This window comes from Sciurus vulgaris, assembly GCF_902686455.1.
Source record: "Sciurus vulgaris genome assembly, chromosome: 5".
NCBI classification, from domain to species: Eukaryota; Metazoa; Chordata; class Mammalia; order Rodentia; family Sciuridae; genus Sciurus; species Sciurus vulgaris.
Window position 1 is genome coordinate 118,473,127 of NC_136465.1, and position 23,251 is coordinate 118,496,377.

The 23,251-nt window shown below is 49.4% G+C and overlaps 3 protein-coding genes across 6 annotated transcripts; 2 read left to right on the forward strand and 1 right to left on the reverse strand.

Annotated features, from left to right (window-relative positions):
* The first annotated feature begins 6,156 nt into the window (after positions 1 to 6,156).
* Positions 6,157 to 10,229, forward strand: BLOC1S1 (biogenesis of lysosomal organelles complex 1 subunit 1). The gene is given in 5 exon segments (XM_079142797.1): positions 6,157 to 6,336; positions 7,064 to 7,136; positions 9,100 to 9,115; positions 9,119 to 9,232; positions 10,016 to 10,229. Coding segments are annotated over 5 exon segments (375 nt in total). The 5' UTR covers positions 6,157 to 6,275; the 3' UTR covers positions 10,127 to 10,229.
* A 139-nt stretch (positions 10,230 to 10,368) lies between these two features.
* On the forward strand, positions 10,369 to 15,542 carry RDH5 (retinol dehydrogenase 5). Of its 4 annotated transcripts, none has more exons than XM_079142792.1 (5): positions 10,369 to 11,035; positions 11,589 to 11,934; positions 12,165 to 12,423; positions 13,740 to 13,939; positions 14,214 to 15,542. In XM_079142792.1, exons 2-5 carry the CDS (start codon positions 11,625 to 11,627, stop codon positions 14,435 to 14,437), a joined length of 993 nt encoding a protein of 330 aa, XP_078998918.1. In that variant the 5' UTR covers positions 10,369 to 11,035; positions 11,589 to 11,624; the 3' UTR covers positions 14,438 to 15,542. The 4 variants fall into 4 exon arrangements, with proteins under 4 accessions (XP_078998918.1, XP_078998917.1, XP_078998920.1 ...); XM_079142791.1 differs by having other exon boundaries at positions 11,608 to 11,934; XM_079142794.1 differs by having other exon boundaries at positions 11,608 to 11,934; positions 13,776 to 13,939.
* On the reverse strand, positions 15,382 to 18,624 carry CD63 (CD63 molecule). Its single transcript, XM_079142796.1, has 8 exons — positions 18,481 to 18,624; positions 17,819 to 17,895; positions 16,707 to 16,895; positions 16,446 to 16,520; positions 16,256 to 16,351; positions 16,006 to 16,146; positions 15,714 to 15,797; positions 15,382 to 15,539 (listed from the first exon to the last, which is right to left on the reverse strand). Exons 2-8 carry the CDS (start codon positions 17,882 to 17,884, stop codon positions 15,474 to 15,476), a joined length of 717 nt encoding a protein of 238 aa, XP_078998922.1. The 5' UTR covers positions 17,885 to 17,895; positions 18,481 to 18,624; the 3' UTR covers positions 15,382 to 15,473.
* Between the last annotated feature and the right edge of the window lie 4,627 nt (positions 18,625 to 23,251).

Consider the following 23,251-nt stretch of genomic DNA (forward strand, 5'->3'; position numbering starts at 1 on the left):
AGCGCCTCGCTGAATTGCTGAGGCTGGTTTTCAACTTGTGATCCTCCTGCCTCAGCCTCCTGAGTGGTTGGAATTACAGCCCTGCACCGCCACGCCCCGCACATCGCCAGCATTCAAGGGAACAGAGAAAAAGGCAGATGCAAGGTTGTAGAAAGAACAACTCCGGAGGTACAGCGAGGGTAACAAATAGAGAAATGGAGAAAAGAAGGCGAAAGAATGGCAATAATTCGATCAACAAAGACTGGAATGGAGGGGAGGACAAGAAAAAGCCTGAGGGTAATATATGAAGAGCAAATTAAGCTGGTAGGAGGAGATAGAAGGTGTCAAACAAGGGCAGGGATGAAAGAGACTGGACCCAAGAGACTGAAGGATGGGTGTCTCAGCTACCATATTTCCCAGGACTGTACACTTCCCATGCATCAGAGGGGAAGTACACTAGAGGATCAGAGTCCTGGGCTGGCTCAGACAAGAGGTGGGTGGAGCAGAAGGGATCTTCCACAGGGACTGAATGGCCTGTCCCTCTTCGTCTCCCTTCCCCCCAGGCTGGGACAGAAGCAAAAGGGACGTTTTCCAACTCTCTGCTATTTATAACTCCAATCCAGAAATGGGGCCAGGAGAAAAGATAGGAAATAATTTGGCAAAACCGGAACTTTGCAGGCTCCTACTTCCCCACTTTTCTTTCTTGCTGAATATTGGTCATGTTTATTCAACTGTCCGTCTTTCCCTTCTCTCTGTTTTTGTCTATCACAAATTCTATGTTTGCCCCCCTCACTTCTCTCTGTCACACTTGGAATCTTTTTCAGATTATTTCTCAATGTCACTAATGTCTCTGCCCTTCAATTGCTCTCATATTCTTATGATTCTCTCCTTTCCTTTCCTCAGAGTTTCAATATGTATCCTACTTACTGCCTCTTCTCATGACCCCTTTGTCTCACTTGATTCTTTATTCAAAATCATACTTTTTTGTAGAAAAAAAAAAAGGTGGGTTCTCAGTCTGCTGGCCCTGGGACAATCCTTGCTCCAGGTAAGTTAAAATACGTTTGATGATTTGGCCCTCTGTTTTTGTAATACTTCACCTGTGGACATCCTCCACAGGGCAGTAGTTCCTCTCTAAACAAGTGCTATGAAGGAAATACATGTACTGACCAGGATTCTACCTTAATTATCCCCAAGACATGCCCTCTCCATCTTTTTTCTCAGAGCCCAGACAGTAGAGAGAAGCTGGTAAGAGAATGCAGAATAGCAAAATCAGGATGGAACCCAGGACATCTAACTCCCAGTCCAGACCTCTTAACTCAGGCCATAAAACCGTTAGAGCCCCTGCCACCTTCCTCCCTGCACCTGCAGCTTTTGCCTGCCTCTGTTCCCACTCCTCTGGCTTCTGATAAATCTAAGGGTGAAATCAGATGCCAAGAATCTGCATCTGACCTCCTCTGCCCAAATATTTGAGAAGTCACCTCACATGCCACAGGAGGAAGAAGCAGAAAAGATTGGCCACCCAAATTAGCCCGTCTATAAATAGTGGGGCAAGGGAGGGCTGGTAACTAACAAGAACACTAGAGCAGCCTAGTAAATTTAGACAAGTAGATTTTCCCTAAAGCAGAATTGAGACCATAATGTTGGAATGGAACATAATCAAGATACAGAGCTCATTTCTATAAAGGAGATCCCTTATGCTGTCCTGTTATCCCTTTATAATGGACCCACCTATCTTTGTGCCCTGGAAACCATTAATATGTTCTTCATCTCTATAGTTTTTGTCATTTGAAAATGCTGTATGAGTGGAATAATGTAGTATCAGTATTGTTGGGGGGGTTGTTATTTGTTGGTTGGAGGGCTGGGGATTGAACCCAGGGCCTAAGCCTTGTGCATGATTAAACAGATGCTGCATCACTGAGCTACATCCCCCAACTCAAGCAATGGTTTTTAATTCAATTCTCAATACAATATTATGTTCTACTCCAACATTCTGGTCTCAATTGCTGCTTTAGGAGAAAGCTACTTATCTACTTGGGGTTGAGCTGAGGGATACATGGGATAAAACTGCATAGTACTACATACATACAAATGAATGCAAGTGTGAATGGTGAAAATTGAATAAGGCCTGTGGGCTAGTTAGCAATTCTGGTCAAATTCCTGGTTTTGATACTGTTCTACCAGTTATATATGATGTCACCACTGGGGAAAACTGAATGAAGGGTACACAGGACCTCATGTACTATTTTTGCATACATGAGTTCCTCTGAGTTCAAAATTATTTCAAAATAATTTCAAAATTCTTCAAACATTGAGAAATGTCCAGACCAGCAAAGACTTTGGCCTTTGAATGGAAAATAAGGCTTTCTCCATTCCCTCCCCTGCTAATACCTCCTTCCCCTCCATCTGGGATCCCTAATTTCATCTCCCTGGATCACACTTTTTCCAGCCATTGTCTCTAGCTTACAAACAAACACTTCCAGAACACACACTCCAGGGTTAACTTCTCCCTCCACCTCACTTGGCAACAGAGGCTTGAAGCATAGGTCCCAGGGTCAGGTTTTCCCTCCCCAGAATGCACAGCATGAACACTTTCTCACCCCACCCACCTCGCCAGCACTGGAATCCTCCTTCCTGCCTCTAAATTCTGGCTGTAGCCAAAGTTTGAACTCTGGGAGTGGCTGTGAGAGAAAGAACATAAATGTGATTGGGGGAGTCTATGGGGAAATGGCTTGACTGCTATAGTCTTTGAGGATCTAAGAGATACTCTTGCATCTTGGGAGAGGAGGACTGGAAGGTCACTTCCCACAGGGAGCCATTTAGACCATCTTGAGGGCCCCTTTTCTTTGAGCCCTGGCTTCAGGCCAACATTTGGAACTTGGCCACACCACCAACGGCCCCCTCACTTGAAGCCCAGCCAGATTTCCCAGTATGCAAAAGCCTTCTCCACTTTCTCCGTGGCTTCCCTCAGTCCTCACCCAACCCCTAACAACTCAACAACTTCCATCCCTAGTGCTTTCCCAGTCAATCAGTTTGGAGTTTCCTAATTAAAACTAATTTTAATCCAGGCATGGTGGTGCACACCTGTAATCCCAGCAGCTTGGGAGGCTAAAGCAGGAGAATCCTGAGTTCAAGGCCAGCTGCAGCAACTTAGCCAGGTCCTAAGCAACTTGTCTCTAAATTAAATGAAAAATTACCATGGAGTTGCATTCATTCTGTCTAAGGAAAAAGAATCTGGGTATAAATTATAGGGAGAGGTAGGCAGAAAAGAGACTTCAAATTTCAAGAGTCAGTCTCTGGATATGTGTACAACTTGAGTCCATCTGTACCACAGACAGGTGGATCAGAGCTTCACCCCCAGCAGAAACTGAGGTTAGACAGTGAACAACAAGGACCTGGGAAAAGAAAACATGGAGGATCACTCTGGAGAGATCACATGGGTCACCAGATAAAGTTCACTATCCAACTCTAGGGCAAAGGAACAGCCAGTGTATAGAAGAGGCAGGCAGGGCTAATGTCTACAGAATCCATGCAGTCTCTAACCTGATTGTGAAAATGTTGGGAGACGTGCCAAGAGCGGTGAGGGTAACAGAGGATGAGGCTGACACTCTCCCTGAGTCAGCCTAATCTTTTCATAGACTTATCCCTGAAGCCCCCAACACCATCCCCCTTCAGCCCTCGCCCTCTGTTTCATTTGTACCACGTCATCATCTCTGGCACCCCTGCCAGCCCAAATCCTTCCCTCCCAAGTCCCACAACTTGGAATGAAGCACCACACACCTTCCAACCTGCCTCTATTTTGCTTGCTCACTGCAGATGGAAGCAGAAGCCAGAGAGGGGGGAGAACTGGGCCAGGCTGCCCTATGATGCTCTCACACTTCCCGCTTCTATTGATCAGCCCTTCTCCGGGGCAGAGCCTCTTCCCAAACACTCCTCCCCTGCCAGGATTCCCTCCCGCTCATGCCCTACAAACTCCAGGGGCATAGTGACCACACAGGGACCTTCCTTGAGAAGCACATCTGGGCCTCTCCTCCTGGGGTCTCTCCCATGAATTAAGCAGTATAGAGTGGTTACACAGCCTCTGGTGTCACAGCCGGAATTGGTATCCTAGCCCTACATTGTTGAGCTTCATTACTTATATGTTCCATACCTCTGATTTTTCCTCGCAAATTGGAGACAACAATAATATTACAGAATTGTTTGAGGGATTAAATAAATTAAAACATGTAAAGTGCTTAACCTCTTGTAAGTACTCAGGAAATATTGGGGAAATGTTTGTAATATACAAATGAGCACACAGACACTTTCATACACAGTATCAAACACTTGTACTTAGATTTTTTTTTCTTTTTTCTTTTTTTTTTTTTTTTTTTTTCCGGCAATGCTGGAGGTGAAACACAGGGCCTCCCACATTCCAGGCAAACTCTACCACTGAGCTACACCCCAATTCCTATTTAAAATTATTATTCTGGCACTTAATGTTCTGCTTTATGCTTCCACTTAAACATTTCATGTGCTTCTCCTCACTTTTTTTTTTTTTTTTTTTTTTTTTTTGCAGTGCTGGGAATTGAACCCAGGGCCTTGTGCTTGCAAGGCAAGCACTCTACCAACTGAGCTATCTCCCCAGCCCCCTCACTTATCTTTTGATAGTTGCACATCTCTCAGGATTTAAAGTACTATTTTGTATATAGCTGAATCAACCAACCAATCAGTAATTCTTAACTCTTGTTCATAAAATTAAAGAAGAATGTTTTATTCTAACATAACCAGTACTCATTTATCCTCTCCTGATAGTTGATATATGAAATAAAATTTAATTCTGCCACTGAATCATTAAATGCATGCATGTCAAAGTTGGAAAGTCTTAGATGTGATTTAGCCCAGTGATTCTAAACACTCAGTGCACATTAGAATCACTCAAACAGCCTTTTATAAAATACTGATGTCTAGGCTTCACCTCTTGGAGAATCTATTTAATACATTTTAGATCAAGTAATTTTTTTTAAAAACTCCCCCATGGACCTCCCCCAGTAATGCATACCTGTAATCCCAGTTTCTCTGGAGGCTAGGGCAGAAGGATCACCAAGTTTGAGGCTAGCTTCAGCAACTTGGACCAAACCCTGTACCCACAAAAAATATTTTTTTGTTTTTATTTTAAAGAAGTGGGGATGTGGATCAGATTTAGATACCCAGTAACGCAAAAAATAAATAAATAAATGAAGCTTCCCCGTGTGATTGTATGTTTATTCAGGGTTGAGAATCACTGATTTAATACAATCCCCCTATTTTACTAAAGAGAAAACTAAAATCCAGAGTGGATAAGCAAACTGCCCAAAGTCACTCAGCATGTTAGTGGAAGATGCATTAAGAGCTGGGTGCCAGTACTCAGGAGGCTGAGGCAGTGGAATGGCGAATTTGAGACGAGCCTGGGCAACAAAGCGAGAATCCCATCTCTAAACAAGTTTTTTTTTTTTTTTCCCTTAAAGAAAGGAAAAAAAGAAAAAGATACACCAAGAGTCATTGTAGCAACAGCAATATATTGATGATGTTTATAATTTTTCTTGTTGGAGTTAATCCTGGAAACATTCCTCTTCAGTTCAGAGAGGCGTTGTATAATTTACCTTTTACTTTGGCGGCAGCACTTCTGCTGAGACTAAAATGGATTCGCATTCCCTGACCACAAAAGGACAGAGATGGAATTGTACATTCACCACACGGAGTCCGCCAAATTAGCAAACCTCCCTAGAAGGCCTCTTGAAGTTTCTAAAATGCTTCTCTACAATGATCAGCCAGAGCTGACGGACCTCGGCGGTGTGGTGAGAACAGAATGGGCTGGAAGAGAGGAAAGCGTTCTCTTGTAGAGAGAGGGAGGTGAGAATCAACTGAGAACTGGCCAGTACTGCCAGGAGGTAAGGCGAGGGAAGGAAAAGAATTTCAATGAGTCCAGGGAGCCTCTGCTGCCCCAACAACCGAACCGTGATGGACAGCCTGGCAACGCCTGAGAACCGAGGGAGATGTTAAAAACTGGCTCTGAAATATGGGTCCTAAAGAAAACGCCTTCCAACACTCACCAAAGTGAGCTCCCAATAAAGAAAAGGGCTCATCGGCCGTGCCAATCCTCTAGGCTGGAATCGTCAAGATCTTCACTAACCAACCACCCACATCTCTAAAAGAGGGCGGTTCCCGACCTCACGTGACATTGTGGTCACGTGACCCCGGCCCCGCGGGAACCGAAGTGCAGTCCAGCTCCGGCAGCAGGAGGGGGGCCGACGTGCCCAACCCCCAGCCCCGTCGCGACCATGCTGTCCCGCCTGCTCAAAGAGCACCAGGCCAAGCAGAATGAGCGCAAGGAGCTGCAGGGTGAGGCCGCATGTCCTGTCGGCCTTTTTCGTCCCCGGCCGCGGCCTAGCTTCCACCGCAGGCCTAGACCTCGAGTAACAGCCCAGATCCAGGGAAGGGCTAGGCCTGGCGGTCACCGGGTGTAGAGGAGAGAATTATGGGGCGGCTTTTTTGGAATTTCATTCCGGGGCCAACGGGCTCCAGTCCCTTTGGCAACTCCCCAGTCCCCTCGGCAACTCCCCCGATCCCCGCCTCGGCGTCACCCTAACCCCGCCCCTTGCTCAGGGACGCCTTGCCATTGGTCGGGGGGCCTCTCATCCTGGAAGTGGGCAGGAACTGTGCTGAAGGGAGGAGGGTGTCAGGGACTTCCCAGAGACTGGATTCTAGGAGGCCCGAAACCACCCAGTAGATGGGGCGCTGCTTTTCCTAAATCTAGGCTGGGAATCCTGGAGTTACAGATTCTTTAGCCAAGAGAGTGGAGAAAGAAGGCCTGGGAGTCAGGAGTCCTGGGCGCTGAAACTGACTCGTTCGCGTCCCCGAGTGCGTCCCTTCCCCTCTCAGGGTATCATTTTTCTCATTTCTAAAATGAATGGGGATTACTTTATGCTTTGCAAGATCCTTTTAAGCTAGGGTATTCTCAGATTAGTCGGATGTTCGGAGAACTAGCAGAACAGTAATGGGCAAGTGAGGAACTTTTGGCACCGCCCCTCAAAAACCAAGTCTCCAATCCCTTTTCCCCCACCCCTAGAGAAGAGGAGGCGCGAGGCTATCACTGCAGCGACGTGCCTGACAGAAGCTTTGGTGGATCACCTCAATGTGGGGTATGAACCTCTTCCCATCAACACCAGGTCCCTCCCCCACCCACCCAAGTCAGGCCACTAACAAGGTGTCTGACCCTCAGACTGCTCTTAAAGGGTTGGGATGCCCCATTCTTTCCCCTATTCTACCCTGGCCTCCCATTTCAACTTTGTGGAGAGAGATTGAAGTCAGTTCTGACCACTGACACTGGGTGAGGGAGGAGCAGTTGCAGTGGTTAAAGAGGCGGCCAGATTTCCCCCTCCTCACATTAACTTGCCTGGCACTTACAGCTTGATGCCATCTGCCCACATCCCTTTGCCCTTCCAAGTCCAGCTGTCACTTTGTGCAGAGAGAGAGAACACCCTCCTTCACCATAGCTTACCCACCCTCTCCTCCACCTCCCACCCCTGGCAAGCCTGAGCAACAGCTGGCAGGAAAGAGATGGCACAGCTGGTGGGGGTGAAGGTGGAAACTATGCCAGGAGCTAGGACAGAGCCAGGCTGTCTCCTGCCCTCCTGAGTCTCCAGAGATGACCCCCTGCCCCAAGCCTAAATGAGAATGCCAATAATTGCCAAAGACTTGGGAAGGAACAAGATTGTGTCTCTTGACCCTTACTGACTCAGAAGAGATACAGCAGGTTTGATTTGATCCCTCTGTTGGAAGGAAGGAGCAGCGTGCTACTTTCCACCCCAGGGCCATTAAAACAGCTTGGTTGTGAATCCAGAGACTGAGTCATCCAAGGGAGTCACGCAGGGCTGGGTGTCATCTTCATTACTCATCTGGGGGAGATGAGGGGAAAGAAGTCTATGACTGTGGGTTAGACCTCTAATACTCCCTTCCTCCGACAGCTCTCTTCACTCAGTGCTGTTTCCCAAAGAGGAGGAGCAGGTTTTTGTCCCTTCTCCCTCCCACACTGGCGCCTCCTAGCTGTGCTGTGCCACCATTTGTGCAGTTGGCCCAGGCTTTTTCTCTCTTCTCTTTGCTAGAGGGCCACCCCACTTTCAGCTTGGAGGGGCAGCTAAGCCAAAGCCAGATTAGAAAGGGTTTTGGTGTTGCTGCCCACGGTTCTCTTATACCCCAGAAAGGAAAACAAAAGGCTTAGTCTATCTCAGCCCTTGTCAGGTGTCCTGCCCACTCTCTTGACCCCCCCCAAATCCCTTGTCTCCTTCAACCCCCACACATTCCAGTGGGCACCGGATGTGAACTCTCCTGGCAGACCTAGAGCTTGGGGGTAAGGGGGGTGAAAAATTTAATTAACCATAAGGAAGGATGAATAATCATTGCAGGGAAGGAGGGAAGCAAAAAAACATTGTTGGGAGAATTGGGGGACAACCAATCCAGTAGTAGCAATAGTAACCTGCAGCCAGCACCTCGATTGAGGAGAAGAGAAAATGATTGCCTGGAGTGTGTGTTTCTCTCATCTGTGTGGGTGAAAGAAGAGTTAGGAAAGAGACAGAGCCAAGAAGAAACCCCTGTACTATCCTCTCCTGAGCCAGGGCTTCTGGGGAAGAGGGTTTGCTCTCCCATCCCATCCCAGATTCAGAGAGGGTCCATTCCTTCCCCACTTCCTTGCACAGATCCCCTGAGACTTGTAGTCACTGCCACATTGCTGTCCCTGCTGCTGGATTTTTCCCTAGCATCGCCACACCTCCCAGTTTCCTCAGGACTGTCCCCCACACGTTAACCACCTCCCATTTCCCCCTACCCAGCGGGCAGGAAACTCCTTTGGGGAATAGGAGATGGTATGTTTCAGTGGAGCTTCCCAACTGGCTTCTACTTGGGAAGCCTGGGAGTGGAAGGAAAAAAGTGGACTTCATTTTCATACTGGTACTGAGTCATTTGCATTACAATATATGAAGAGCCAATGCTAAGATTTTCCCCAACCCTAAACTCCTAACTGGCCTCCCAACTACAGTGGAATATTATTCGTGGAGCCCACTCCCTCAGGTTGGATGAAGCTACCTTCTCCCCTCCTCCAACTCTTAGTGTGGCACGGCCTACATGACAACCAGAGAAAGCTGACCATGAGGTGAAGACCCTTCAGGTCCAGGCTGCCCAGTTTGCCAAGCAGACAGGCCAGTGGATCGGGATGGTGGAGCACTTCAACCAAGCACTCAAGGTGGGCCACACTCCCCATGTCACAACCCCCAATGGCTGCCTCCAGTCTGGTTACCATCAGGCCTTGCGTTAGGAGGAAGTGGGATTGTCTCAGATACCTCTATCAGAGAAGCTAGAGAAAGAATAAAAGCAGGGCACTGCGGGGTGGAAGTAGTAGTACAGGGCCAATCCCTAGACTGGAATAAAAGAAAGAAAAAGTGCTCAGCTAGGCACAGTGGTGCATAGCCCTGTAATCCCAGCAGCGTCGGGAGGCTGAGCCAGGAGAATTCAAAGTCAGCCTCAGCAATTTAGTGAGGCCCTAAGCAACTCAGCAAGACCCTGTCTCTAAATAAGATATAAAAAAGGAAAACGTGCTCAGAACATGCCCAGCTCTGTGAAGTGCACTTGTAATTCCAGCTACTCAAAAGGGTTGAGGCAGGAAGATTACTTGATTCCAGGAATTCAAGGCCAACCTGGAAAAAAGAGAGAGAGAGAGAGAAGAGCTAGATACAGATGACACACTCCTGTAATCCAGCTACTGTGGGGCGAGGCAAAGGATTGCAAATTCTAGGCCAGCCTCAGCAACTCAAGATTTAAAGTTCTTTTAAAAGGTCTGGAGGTGTAGCTCAGTGGTAGAATATCCCTGGGTTCAATCTACTGCCACAAAAAATAAAAAATAATCAATAATAAAATCCTTAGTAGAGCCAAGTAAAGACCTTTCAGAAGATGAATGCCACACTGGAACCCTGTACCCACCCTACCCACCCTGATTCCTGGACTCCATCCCTCCTCTCATCCTTCCCAGGAAATCGGGGATGTAGAGAACTGGGCTCGGAGCATCGAACTGGATATGCGCACAATTGCCACTGCACTGGAATATGTCTACAAAGGGCAGCTGCAGTCTGCCCCCTCCTAGCCCTTCTTCCCTCCTCCTCTACCCCACCCCTCATGCCTCACCCACAGAGGCAAGAAGGAGACTGAGAGGTAACTGATGAATAAAACTCAAGTGTCCATTTCTATGTGGTGTGTGTTAAGGAGCTACTAGCTTCAATGTGAGTTGGAAGAAGAGGATTCAGAGGTTTCCCTGAGGGAGAGGTGCCTTTCTGATAAAGGGTGGAACTGGCTTCCTCTTACTATCCCAATTCTCTTCTCCTCAGGCCTCATGCAGGTTCCTTTGGGTAAGCAGAGGGTGGAAGTTTCCCACACCTCTGGAGAGAAGGTCCTGGTTATACTTAAGAGTTTCCAGTGCCCCATGCTTCCTAGTTCCAGACTTCAGTTTCCTGCAGAGGAGAAATAAGACAAAGAGCAGGCCTAGTCCCCATCTCTGGCTTTCTGCCTCTCCACGTGCTTGTGGCCTCTCCCAGGCTGGCGCTAAGCAGTGTCATGAGTCTAGACCAGGTGGAAGATTAATTCTTGGGGGCACTTCAGGACAGAGAATGGAGAGGAATGACAGGTTCAGAGCCACCAACAGAGAGGAACAGCTGCCATCCTTGATAGCTTCCTCCTCCTGAGAGCCCATGGCATAAATAATCAGGAACCCAGGCTGAGAAAGATAGCGCAGGAGGTGGCCTGAACAAATCTGGTTTCTGCCAAGACCTCCCTTCAGTCACACAGTCTCCAGCCGCCCTAGCTCCTCCTCCTTGACCCTCCCCTTCCCCATCACATGTGCACTTAACACTCCTGACTCCCAAGTCTACCCACTCTGAACTTTGGACTTAGCTGCAGCTAGCGTGGGAGCCTGGGAAGACTGAAAGCAAAGTCTCTTACTTCTGTTTAAGGGAGCAGCTTCACACGTTGTAATATCTGCCAGCTTTCCCCAGAGTAGGTAAGTGGGACAGTGGGAGTTGGGGGTGTTACAGGAAGACTAGATATGTATTGATAACTCAAAGCTTTGAACGTACTTCCTCACACATTATGTCTGATTCTCCACAATTCTGAGTGGGCCTGGGGTGGTAACCCAGCTTGCTGATGAGAAAATAGATTCAGAGACACAGAAAGATACCTACCATTACACAGCAAGCTTGGGGCCATCATGACCGAAATGCAGGGCTCTTGGCCCTACATGTGGTTCCAAAAATAAGGCTCAGGTTATACTTCATAGTTTCCAGTGGCCCTGGTTTAGTAGGAGGAAAGGTATGAGCAAACAAGATCTCTCTGCTCCCATGGGGCAGGTCTGCACACAGGACCCAGCTCATCCTTTTAGTTAGCCACAAATATAGTGTCTGCCCACATCTTTGTTTTACCCAATAAGCCATACTTTGCCAATTATCTGCCAAACAGATAATTTCTCAATCTGCTCAGACCAGTCACTTCAGCTAGAAAGGATGTTACAGGCACCGGCTTCGGGGCCAAAATAAAGAACAAGCCTTCTTGCTCAGCCTGGGCTGCCACCTGCAGGTCATTCGGGTCCAGCCATGTGGCTACTTGTGTTGCTGGGTGCCTTGCTCTGGGCAGTGCTGTGGTTTCTGAGGGACCGGCAGAGCCTGCCTGCCAGCGATGCCTTCATCTTCATCACCGGCTGTGACTCAGGCTTCGGGCGCCTTCTGGCACTGCGACTGGACCAGAGGGGCTTCCGAGTCTTGGCCAGCTGCCTGACCCCTTCTGGTGCAGAGACCCTACAACAGATGGCCTCCTCCCGCCTCCATACCACCCTGCTGGATGTCACTGATCCCCAGAGTGTCCAGCGTGTAGCAAAATGGGTGGAGACACATGTTAGGGAAGCAGGTAAGTTTGGTAAAGCCACCAGGAACATGGTATGGTGTGTTCCTGGTCCCAATTACCCCAAGAGTCACTTGCAAGGGCTGTGGGAAGCTAGAGGTACTAGTGGGGAGAAACAATGTTCAGATCCTCTCATGAAGAACATGGAAGTGTCTCACCCCACCACCCCAACATACACACACGCACACACGCGCACACACACACACACACACAAACCCCATTTCGTCTCCCCACAGGGCTTTTCGGTCTGGTGAATAATGCTGGTGTGGCTGGTATCATCGGACCCACACCATGGCTGACACGGGATGATTTCCATCGGGTGCTGGATGTGAACACGATGGGTCCCATCGGGGTCACCCTTGCCCTACTGCCCCTGCTACAAAAGGCCCGAGGCCGGGTGGTCAACATCACCAGCGTCCTAGGTCGCCTGGCAGCCAATGGCGGGGGCTACTGTGTCTCCAAGTTTGGCCTGGAGGCCTTCTCTGACAGCCTGAGGTGAGGGGTGGATTCTGGGCTCCAAGCCAGACAGGCAGCCCACTGAACATTCGTGTTAGTGCCTGCTTGGCATTGATCCACAGAGATGATTAGGATAACACCAAGGAAGGTTGACAGGGAAACAGGTTAGGGCTGGACTTCATGGGTTCATAGCCCAGCATTTTTGCAATCTTCATGACGTTAGGTAGGTTACTGTCTTTTTCCAGTCTTTCCTCAACTATTAAATCAGGACAAGAAGACCTGCCTTGTGGGTATTGGGAATGAAATGAGGTATATGTAAGATCCCAACAGTGCCTGGCACATAGTAAATACTCAAAAAAAAAAAAAAAAGCTTGCTATCATTATCAGGAGAAGCAAAACTACTACTACCAGTTACTTGAATGAGTAAGAAGCTTTACATTACATTTTCTCATTTTATTCCCCCAACAATCCTGTAAGAGTAGATATTAATACAAAACTCATTATGGAAGCACTGGGACCTCTACCCACAGGTCTGCTTGCCTGTGGAGCTTGGTCCTTATGTTCTCCTGCCCCTCATCTTTAAATAACAACATTCAAAAGTCCCATGGAAGCACCAAGGAGTCTTGCTGAGGACTACAGGGGGGCAGCAGGGCCTGAATTTGGAGCAAAGCCCAAGTTGTACAAGCTGAGCATGCCTTCTAAGGAAGCTGGCCCTCACCACTATCACTCAGCAGATCATTTTAATGTGTACTTTTGTCCTTGTCCCTTAAAGTCTTTAATTTTGCAGTTGACATCATATAACACATATTTTTCCTTAGATCTGTGCATCTGGGTAAGGGTAGTAGGATATGTTGCTACTCTCCCCATTAGATTACATGTCCAGCACTCAGGACTCAATCCTGTGTTTTGGGAGCTAGGGAATGGGTTCTGTTAGATCAAGAATTGGCAAGCAGCAACTCTCAATATCTTGCCAATAATGGTTTTTGCATTTTTAAAGAGTTATAAATGGTTATATAACTACCTAATAATACCATTAACTTTGTTTCTTGGCCTGCAGCACCTAAAATATTTGCTATCAGGCCCTTTTAGAAAGTTGTCTGGCCCTTACTCTGAATTATAGACAGGAAAAAACACCTCCCTTGGGCAGAGGCATAGTTTAGTGATAAAGCACTGGACTAGTATACACAATGCCCTGGGTTTGACTCCCATCATACACACACCTCTCTCCCTTTACCCCACTAGCCCCTTGTCCCAGGATATCAGGAGTCTCTCTACCAGGATTCATGTCCCTGGCCTGTGATAACTTTCCATCTTAAGATTCCCCATATATGTCCCTGAAAGTCCCCTCCCTATAGGGCAAGAACCCAGAAACCTCTCTACCCACACTCCAGGCGGGATGTGGCTTCTTTTGGGGTACGCGTCTCCATCGTGGAGCCTGGCTTCTTCCGAACCCCTGTGACCAACCTGGAGAGTTTGGAGAACACCCTGCAGGCCTGCTGGGCAAGACTACCTCCAGCCATGCAGGCCCACTATGGGGAGGCCTTCCTCACCACGTGTGAGTAGCTGGGCACATACAGGGGTACACGGAGAGAAATGAGAGATCAGAAAGGCCAGACCCTCATCAGCTGGGAGGAGGAGGTGGGAGGGTTTATAAATGGAAGGCCCCAGGAAAGTGTCCAGACTAGATAGAACCTGCCCTCTCCCCAAAATGGGGAAGGAAGTGAAGATTCATCTCTATGGGGCAATAAGCCCAAGGATCTAGAAAATAGGGCCTAAGATGGGGTGGAGTGGGGAAGTGATGCTAATTGCAACCATTCATGGGGCTGCAGACCTGAAAGTGCAGCGACGCATCATGAACCTGATCTGTGACCCGGACCTAACCAAGGTGAGCAAATGTGTGGAACATGCCCTGACTGCTCGTCACCCCCGAACCCGCTATAGCCCAGGCTGGGACGCCAAGCTGCTCTGGCTGCCTGCTTCTTACCTGCCAGCGAGCCTGGTGGATGCTGTGCTCGCCTGGGTCCTTCCCAAGCCTTCCCAGTCAGTCTACTGAATCCACCCTACCAACAACAGACTGTTTTTCAAGGGCAAGGACTTTTATTTCTGTCCCCACCCTGGTACTTCCTGACACAAAATAGACACTGAATGTGTATTGTTAAAAAATAAAAACAGTAGGCAGGCAAAATGAAGGTGTCCAGTGGGAAACTGACCCCATTTAAGTGCTAACTACCCTAAGCTGTTTTACTGCCCAGTCTCTGGCCTGTTCAGTGCCTGCAAAACAGCTAGCACCCACTGGGGGGCATAAGGGAATTGCCTTGCATCTATAGGTGACATTTGAAGTTGCATGTGGAAGGATGGCCACTAGAAGGCACTTTTCTGGTATTTTTCTACATAGAGTAAGGTTACAATTTTGTATTTGTAGCAGGAATGTCCTTATCTATTTTTCCTGGGGGAGAAGAGTAGGTGATGAAGAGGGTTCAGGGCCAGATTGGGTGGTTTTAATAGAAGGCAATACTCACTTAAATTCACCTATTAAGTGAAAAATGAGGGACACTAGTCTCACAGGTCTCAAGCATGTTATCACCACTCTGAAAGAGGCAAGATCCCCTTGAGGACTAGAGGGGGAAGGAGTTTGCTGGCCCTCAGAGGTGTACAGAAGGCCAGAGAGAGATACGTGATGGATATGGACTGGGCTCTACCAGGTAGGACCTTGGTGAAAAATCCCTTTGGCTTATACAAGGTAGCTTCATGAATGTTCCAGTGCTAAGCCTGGGAGCACAAGACAGGGTAGGCACTGGGCCATGGCCTCCTCTAGGATCCCCACTTCTCCCACCCTCAACCGGACCAAGACCTTTGGCAAAATCCTCCTTTCCCAAACACCCCTCAACTCAGGCCTGCCTCTCCCAGAGCTACACACAGAGAAAGTTTCCAGACGACAAGGAACATGAAAAAGGAAAGAAAATGGCTCAAAGATCACTCTAAGACAAACTGAAAACATCTCTTTTTGGTCTGAAAAAATAATCCGTTTAATTGGAAAACCTGAAAGATTCTATTCCACTCCCCTAGAGGGGCTGAAGAGACCAGACCACCTACATTACTTCATATCCACTTCGGATACTCTTCACAAGGCAGCAGGCAAAGACAATTCCTAGGACCTAGAAGGAAAGATGGAGAAGAGGGCAGATAAGATTCAGAAGGCCAAGCTATCTAGGACACACCCACAAGATTCCAAACACACTCAAAACTCCCTGTCCCCCAAGCCAGTACCCTCCTCTCCATTTTCTCTGTCCCCACCCCAGAGGTCCCAGCCCCTGCCCAGGGCTTCTCACCTCTACAAAAGCAATGCCCAGGGCTGCTGCAGCCACCACCAGCACATTCTTCCTCAGCCAGGTCCCAATCCTCTCCACACAGCCCTGTAGGGAGGCAGGAACACAAGGCAAAGACTATCTGAAACATCCTATATACTTTCATTGGCCCCTCTTGTCTCTTCCCAAACCCTCTGTCCTTTCCCCCAGCCCCAGAATTCTCATAGCCGTCCCCATCCCTGCCCGGTTAACTATCCTACCTCCTAAACATTTCCCAGATTTCCTAAGTCCCATACTATCTCAGTCTTCCCCCTACCTGGGTATTGATTGCATGCTGGTTGAAATCAGTTCCACAGCCCACAGTGACATTGATGCAGCAGGAGTCAGGGACTCGATTCTTCCCCATACTGGGTATGTTCTCCCAATCTGTGTAGTTAGTAGCCCCACAGCATTTAAACTGGGAGTAGAGAAATATGGGAGGAAATATGCTAAGTGAATCACCATCTTCAGTATAGAAACAAGAATCCCCTTTCCACATTATTCCTATTCCCAGCAGCCCCACTCACATCTTTCTGCATCTTGTCCAGAATCAAAACTGTATCATTGTTTTTCGGGTAATTCTGCATCTGCTGCTGGAAGTCCTTATTAAACTCTGTTATGACCTTAGAGTAAGGAAGAGAGTTGTTGAGGGCAAAATTTAGAGAACGGGGTCCGAGAGCAGCACAAGGCAGGGCTCTCCCCTAAAGCCCTGCTTACCTTGTCTTTAAACACATAGCCAGCAATGGCCACAGCCACCTCCACTAGCGTGATAAGAGTCAGGAAGATGGCAAACTGCATGAGCAAAGGATGGGAGTCAGGTTTGGAGTCTGAATGAAAAAGACCTGCTCTGGCCCAGCCAGTCCTTGGAAAGCTTGCAGAGGTCCTCCTCCCAAGCCCACCTCACCTTACCACCCTAGTGAGCCCCAACCATAGAAGTGCCCTCTGGCACTCTCAGGCACCCATGCTAGTCCCACTCACCGTGATCATAAGACAGTAGTTCTCCTTGCAGGCCCCACAGCAGCCCACAAAGGCCACCAGGAAGAGGAAGGCACCCACTGCAATGATGACCACAGGCAACAGGGTACCAGGAGTAGCCCCATGGGTTATGGTTTGACTCAGGAGAAGCTGGGCTGCTATACCCACAACGATCAATCCCACTGCACAGGCCTGAAGGGGAAGGCAAGTGAGGGTTAGACCAGAACCACAATACAGCAGCACAGGGACACAGGGAGGACCCCATCCAAAAGAGAGATTCTCACACCTCTAGGAAACTTTGGACTAGGGACAGGGAGATTCCCATCCTTGACCCACAATGAAGACGGGATCTGTTCAAGGCACTCAGGGAGAAGGAGGCCTGAAGCCAGGACTTCCTTTAAACAGCTCTTTAGCCAGGGGGTGACCCATGCAAAAAAGCGAAGTACACAGAAAGCCTTGACTCCAGGGCACACATTCCTGACCTAAAAGTAGCACATTTTATGGGCCCCCAGGATTCCTAGCCAGATTCCCTCCCAGATCTGCCCCCTCACTACCTTCCAGTGACTAAGGTCCTCAAGACAGGGAGTAGAAAGGAGGGAAAAGGGGCAAGAGTGGTGTGCCCCTCCCTGAACAAACAGTAGTAGCCTCTAAGGCCAGGATCCCAGGGAGGAGTCCAGGGCAGAAACAAATTAAGGTGGGCAGAGCCCTTTCTCATCCTCAATCAGCTGACAGGGTGGAAGTGGGAAAAGGGAATGGAGAGGGATGAGCAGGGTGAGGAGTGGAGGAAAGCCTCGTGGCGATAGCATCAGGCCGTTGGCGGTTGCCCCACTGCCCCATATCACAAGTGGTTGGGTCACCAGACAGGAAGGGCCAGGAGAAGTGGGGGTGGGGGTGTTGCACATCCAGTTTGGCCATTCTCGGTCCAAACTAGCCTCAGGAGTCCCTGAAAACTGGAGGAGGGGGTGTCCGCTCCGCCTTCGGCCCTTTCCCCGGGCTTTCTTTCCACATCTGGTCTCCAGCTGCTTTCATTCTTAGTCCCTCAGCCCTCAGCACTCCTGTGCCTGGGCTCCCTGCACCCTGCCAGCGCGCCTCCATCGTTCCCCTTCCCCACTCACGCAAAAGGCCAGCAGAAGAACGTAGAGCAAGAACTTGACACATTTCATTCCTCCTTCCACCGCCATGGCTGCTGGGCCTGGGGCCGAGGGAGGGCGGGGGGATTAGAAGGGGCCGAGGGGGGCCGGGGCTTCCGGGCTCCCCGCCGGCCCTCGAGGCCTTCCCTGCCCGGCCCCCATTCCCGGCCCCTCCCACCCGGAAACCCGCGGTCAGATCCACGTCTCCCAGCCCCCTCTGCTCGGCGGCCGGAGAGGTGTGGGGGCTACAGCCGCGAAGCCTGGACCTCCCCTGCCGCCTCCGGAGCCCGGGACAGACGCGAGGGCGCCCGCAGAGCTCGAGCCTGATGCCGACCCTCTGCCCGCCGCCCGCAGGCGTCAAACACCCACTTCCCGCCCAAGTTACCCCGAAAGACAGTCTTCCGCCCAACCCCGACCCCCAGCGTCTTTCCGCTGGGTGCGGTCCTCCCCGCGAAAAAAGTGCGGCCGGCGCTCCCACCCCATCCTGCCCAGGCTCCTCGAACTTTTAAGCAAAGTTACTCGAGGGTCTCGGGAGAGGCGTGGAGCTCGGGGCGGGTATTCGGAGGCTGGAGCGAGCCCCTGGAAGAGGACACTCGAAGTGGTCTCCCCAACCAGGCCCACGTCCGCCAAGGGCCCCGCGGCCTCACCTGGGCTCCCGGAGGCTCTGCGCTCCTCTCCCGCCGCGACTCAGGGGCTCTCTAGCTGCGCCCCCCAGCTCCTGCCCCGCCTGCCGCGCGGCCCCGCCCCGGCTCCAGCCACAGCCCCCTCCCCCGCCGCCTCCCCGCCCGGTGGCCGCCAGCCTCCTCATGTGACGCGGGAACAGCTGCGGCCTGAGTCACCACGGTCAGCAAAGGGAGGGCCGAGCCCCCCGCCCGGCCAGGGCCACGTGGCCCCTACCCGGAAGCCAGCGCTCGCCCCCCAAAAGAGAAGGCACCCAGGGCAGCACTTCACTGCGCCCGGGCCCCTTGTGGAAGCAGGACGGAGCACCGCCCGGTTCTCTTTCGTTCTTGGAAGCAGAGGAGGCTGGTAAGAGCCAAAGGAAGGATGGTCGACCCAGAGTTGCCCTCTAAGCACCCAGACTGCCAAGCTGGGGCAAAGTGAATAGGTGGTCTCCGAGAAGCCTCATCCTTCATCACCCAGAGACCCCATCCGGATCCTCGCGCTTTCTGTTTAAGCCCTCGCCCCAATCCCCGAGTCTGCAGAAAGCTATGGATTGAACGGGTGGGGCCTGAATAAACACTTCCAGAAAGTCCCTGGCAGCAAGTCCTGGGAGTCTCCCAACATTTCTAGCCTGCGGGGGGGGGGGGGGGGGCAGGGGGTGTTCATGTCCCCTTCATCTTCCAGGGCTCCTGAACTGAGAAATGGGGAGAAGGCCTTTATCCAGGGCCATCCTCAATCATATGTCAAAAGTCGGGTCCCTCCCTATGGGGGAAGATGGACAGTCTGTACTCCCCTGCTACGGATCAGACCGTTATATGGGGTTGTGGGGGAGGACACTAGGCAGGGGAGGTTTGTGTCTTCTAGATTTCCCCATCTCATTCCTGCAGACAACCCTTCTCATCCCAGAAGACAAAGGTGAGACTGAAAGGGGGATGGGTACAGCTGTCTCCTTTCCTGTGTGCCACTAGTGGTCCCTAGAAAGCGCTGGTATGAACAGGCTAAAGGATGTAAAGGACCAGCCTTCACCCGCCAGAGTCTGGGCCCCTATTCCTCAGGTTCTTAAGGTTCTACTTCAGGAGCCACTTCCTTAATCTTGGTCTACGGAGTGCACAAAGAAGGAAACTATAAGAGCAAAGAGAAGGCATCCACCCTTGGCTGAGAACCAGTTACCAGGATCACACCCTTCCAGCAGATTATACCAATCCCATTGTGGACCTTGCTTCCCTTATCATGGCAGGCAGTCTGTGGAGGAGGAGTCAGGATGCCAAAGAAAGAAGTATTTATCAGGTTTTTTTTGTTTGGTTGATTTGGATTGCTTTTTTGTCCTGCCACTAGATGCCAGGCATGTGCTAAGCATGTGGACCACAGAAAGACAGCAGACCTGCCCTCTGTGTGGAGGCAGAACCAAGTTCTGTCTATCATGAAGAAAGGTAGAAGTTCCTCCTGCAGCTGGATGAGCTCAGAGGGACAAAGAGTAGAAGAGGGAATTTCACAGAGGTTGAGGAAATAAACAATAAAGGGGCAAGCAGTTCTTGAGACAAGAAGAGGGTCAACTGAACTGAAGAATTGAACACAAGGGCATTTAACCACTAGGCCACATCCCCAGCCCTTTTTTTTTTTTTTTTTGAGACAAGTTCTCACTAAGTTACTGAGAACCTTGCTAAGTTGCTGAGGCTGACTTTGAACTTGAGATCCTCCTGCCTCAGCCTCCCAAGCTTCTGGGATTAACAGGTATATACTCCCACACCTGTCTATTTTTCTTGATTTAGAAATAAAGAAACTGAGGCTTCGAAACATAGTATAATAATATCCATAGTCCAAGCTAGTAAAAGGCAATCAGGATTTCAACCCAGATCTCTGGAGTTTCCAAAACCTATATTTTCTCCCTTTCTCCAGGAGACCAAGACAAGAAGTGGAAAACAAGAAGTGGCCAGAAGTACTAAGTAGTGTAGGAAGGTCAACTTTGGGTGATAAGCAGGAGAAGGTCATTTGATGGTATAGTCTCCAGAGCAATGTCAAGAGCACCTGCTGGGTTCAGGAATAAAGGGAGGAATTGGAGACATCCAGCTAAGTAGAGGAAGAGTAAGGTGAAGGTCAAGAGAATGGGGCCCTCCTAAAGGAGCACCAGGGGAGGAGTAGAGGCAAACTATGGCAAATGCACAGTGGTGGCAGCAACTTGGTAAAGCAGTGACAGGCAGGCCAGAGACCCCCAGAGAACGAGTCTGTGTAGAGTTGGAAGGAGAGGCTAAGAATAGCCCATTCTGAGTCAAACTCAGAGAGAGAGAGTAAAGTGTTTGCCATCTGCTGGGGTGAGGGACACATGGAGAGTTAGTTTAATGGGTACAGAGTTTCAGTTAGGGAAGGTGAAAAGTTCTGAAGATGGATGGTGGTGATGATCGTACAACAATATGAATACACACAACAGTATGAGTGTACTCTAAAAAATAGTTAAAATGGTTATTTTCATGTTTTCTGTATTTTACCATGATAATAATAATAAAAGAACTGTTCACTCCTACATCCTGGAAAGTCAACACACAGCCCCATGTATCTGCTGGGCTGCAGGGCAGAAGGACCTCCGAGTGGAGAAGGGGCTGACCTCAGATCTCGCCCTTCACATCACATCCTTCAGAGCCTCCAACACCTACTCCAAGTGTGCATCCAGATATGCCACCAAGTCACACTGACCCAGACTGCTGCCCCTTGGGTGCCTGGCACTGGCTAGTGGTAGAGGACCAGGGTCTTAATATACCTACTCCAGTACTAGGTTCATTACACCTACCCCAAGTAGGACACTCCTGAGGGAGAAACTCTGGTATTTGACCTGGTTCTGCCAGGTCTCAACAGGGGGTGATCCTGGCTAAACTCTTGCCCTCAGCCTCCTCCCAGTTGAGCAGGAGGAAAACAGAGTCCTTCCCCATCTCATAAGGCAGTTCTGAGGATCACAGAAAAAATTAAGATTGATTTTGTTACCTGAAGAATGATAAAGCAAGCCAGTGTGGGAGCACATACCTGTAATCCAGCTACTCAGGAGGCTAAGGCAGAATTGCAAGCTTGAGGTCAGCCTGGGCAACACCATGAGATCCTGTCTCAACTCAAAATAAAATGGAGCTGGGCACAGTGGTGCATGCCTATAATCCCAGCTATTCAGGAGAATCCCAAGTTCAAGGCCAGTCTGGGCAATTTAGCAATACCTAACCAAAGTAAAAAATAAAAAGGGCTATGAAGGTGGCTCAGTGGTAGAACTCCCCAGGTTCAAACCCCAGTACCACAAAACAAATAAATAAAGAAAATGGCTAGGGGTGTAACTCAGTGGTAGAGCACCTGTCCTGTATGTGCAAGGACCTGAGTTTGATCCCCAGCACTGGAAAAAAAAAAAAAAAATGATAAGGCAGGGGTTGGAGATATAGCTCAGTGGCAGAACTCTTGCCTAGCACATGCAAAGCCCTAGGTTCTATCCCCAGCACCAAGAAAAAGTAAAGAATAAGCCAGGCACAGTGGCACATGCCTGTAATCCCAACAGCTCAGGAGGCTGAAGCAGAATGACTGCAAGTTCAAAGCCAGCCTCAGCAACTTAGCGAGATCCTAAGCAATTTAGTGAGACGCTGCCTCAAAATAAAAAATAAAAATGGGCTGGGAGTGTGACTCAGTGGTTAACTGCCCCTGGGTTCATGTACCCCAAAATAAAGAAAAAGAATGAAAATGCTAGGTCTGGGGATACAGCTGAATGATAGAGTGCTTGCCTCACATGCATGAGGTACTAGGTTGGATCCACAGTACCTAAAAAGTGATCAGGGTTTATCATACTCTGTTGTTGTTGTTATATACAGTATGGAGGATTGAATTCAGGGGATCTTTACCACTGAGCTACAGCCCCAGCCCTTTTTTACTTTTTATTTTGAGATAGGGTCTGGCTAAATTGCCCAGGCTGACCTTGAATTTGCAATCCTCCTGCCTTAACCTCCTGAGACACTGCGATTGCAGGCGTGTGCCACATGCTCAGTCTCATAGTATGTTTTTAGACTCATGAAAATTAAAATGATTTTGCTTTGAGAAGTATCTAGACATCCCACCCCAACTGAGGTAATAATACAGAGGTTGGAAAAAACAACCCAGCCTCCTTCTGCCCCTCCTACCACTCTGGCCTTGGTCCAATTCTTCAAGCCAAGTCCCAGGGCCCAACTCCTATTCCAAATCCACCCCACCCTCCACCCCATCCAACCCTTTGCAAGGGACCTGTCTTTATTCCTTTCCTTATTTCTTGGACCTCCAGACTCTGACCTCTGCCTCCTCATTCTCCCCATCTTCCCTGGCTCCTGTTCCAGCTTCCTCCCAGCCAATGTCACCATTAATGATGAGTTACCCAGGCATGGTGGCACATGCCTGTAATCCCAGCTACTTAGGAGGCCCAGGCAGGAAAATCACAAGTTTGAGAACAGCCTGGGAAATTTAATGAAAATTTGTCTCAAAAAATAAGCTGGGTATGGTGGTGCACTCCTGTAATCCCAGCAACTGGGGAGGCTGAGGCAGGAGGATTGTGAGTTCAAACCCAGCCTCAAATCCTGTACAAACTCTATATGAAGCCCTAAGCAACTTAGCAAGACCCTGTCTCAAAATAAAAAATAAAAATGACTGGGGATGTGGTTAAATGTCCCTGGGCTCAATCCCTGATACCAAAAATAAATAAATAAATAATAAAAAGGGCCGAGGGTATAGTTCAATAGTAGGGTACCTGTGGGTTCAATGACCAGTTCCAGG

What these genes read in the sequence shown, in the direction of transcription:
- RDH5 (XM_079142792.1), top strand. Translation starts at nt 11,625, where the DNA reads ATGTGGCTACTTGTGTTGCTGGGTGCCTTGCTCTGGGCAGTGCTGTGG. An exon ending in GCCTTCTCTGACAGCCTGAG is followed by an intron (nt 12,424 to 13,739) that starts GTGAGGGGTGGA and finishes CCCTCCCTATAG; the next exon opens with GGCAAGAACCCAGAAACCTC. An exon ending in GGAGGCCTTCCTCACCACGT is followed by an intron (nt 13,940 to 14,213) that starts GTGAGTAGCTGG and finishes ATGGGGCTGCAG; the next exon opens with ACCTGAAAGTGCAGCGACGC.
- CD63 (XM_079142796.1), bottom strand. Translation starts at nt 17,884, where the DNA reads ATGGCGGTGGAAGGAGGAATGAAATGTGTCAAGTTCTTGCTCTACGTT. An exon ending in ACTACTGTCTTATGATCACG is followed by an intron (nt 16,521 to 16,706) that starts GTGAGTGGGACT and finishes TTGCTCATGCAG; the next exon opens with TTTGCCATCTTCCTGACTCT. An exon ending in AGCATGCAATCAATACCCAG is followed by an intron (nt 15,798 to 16,005) that starts GTAGGGGGAAGA and finishes GCCTCCCTACAG; the next exon opens with GGCTGTGTGGAGAGGATTGG.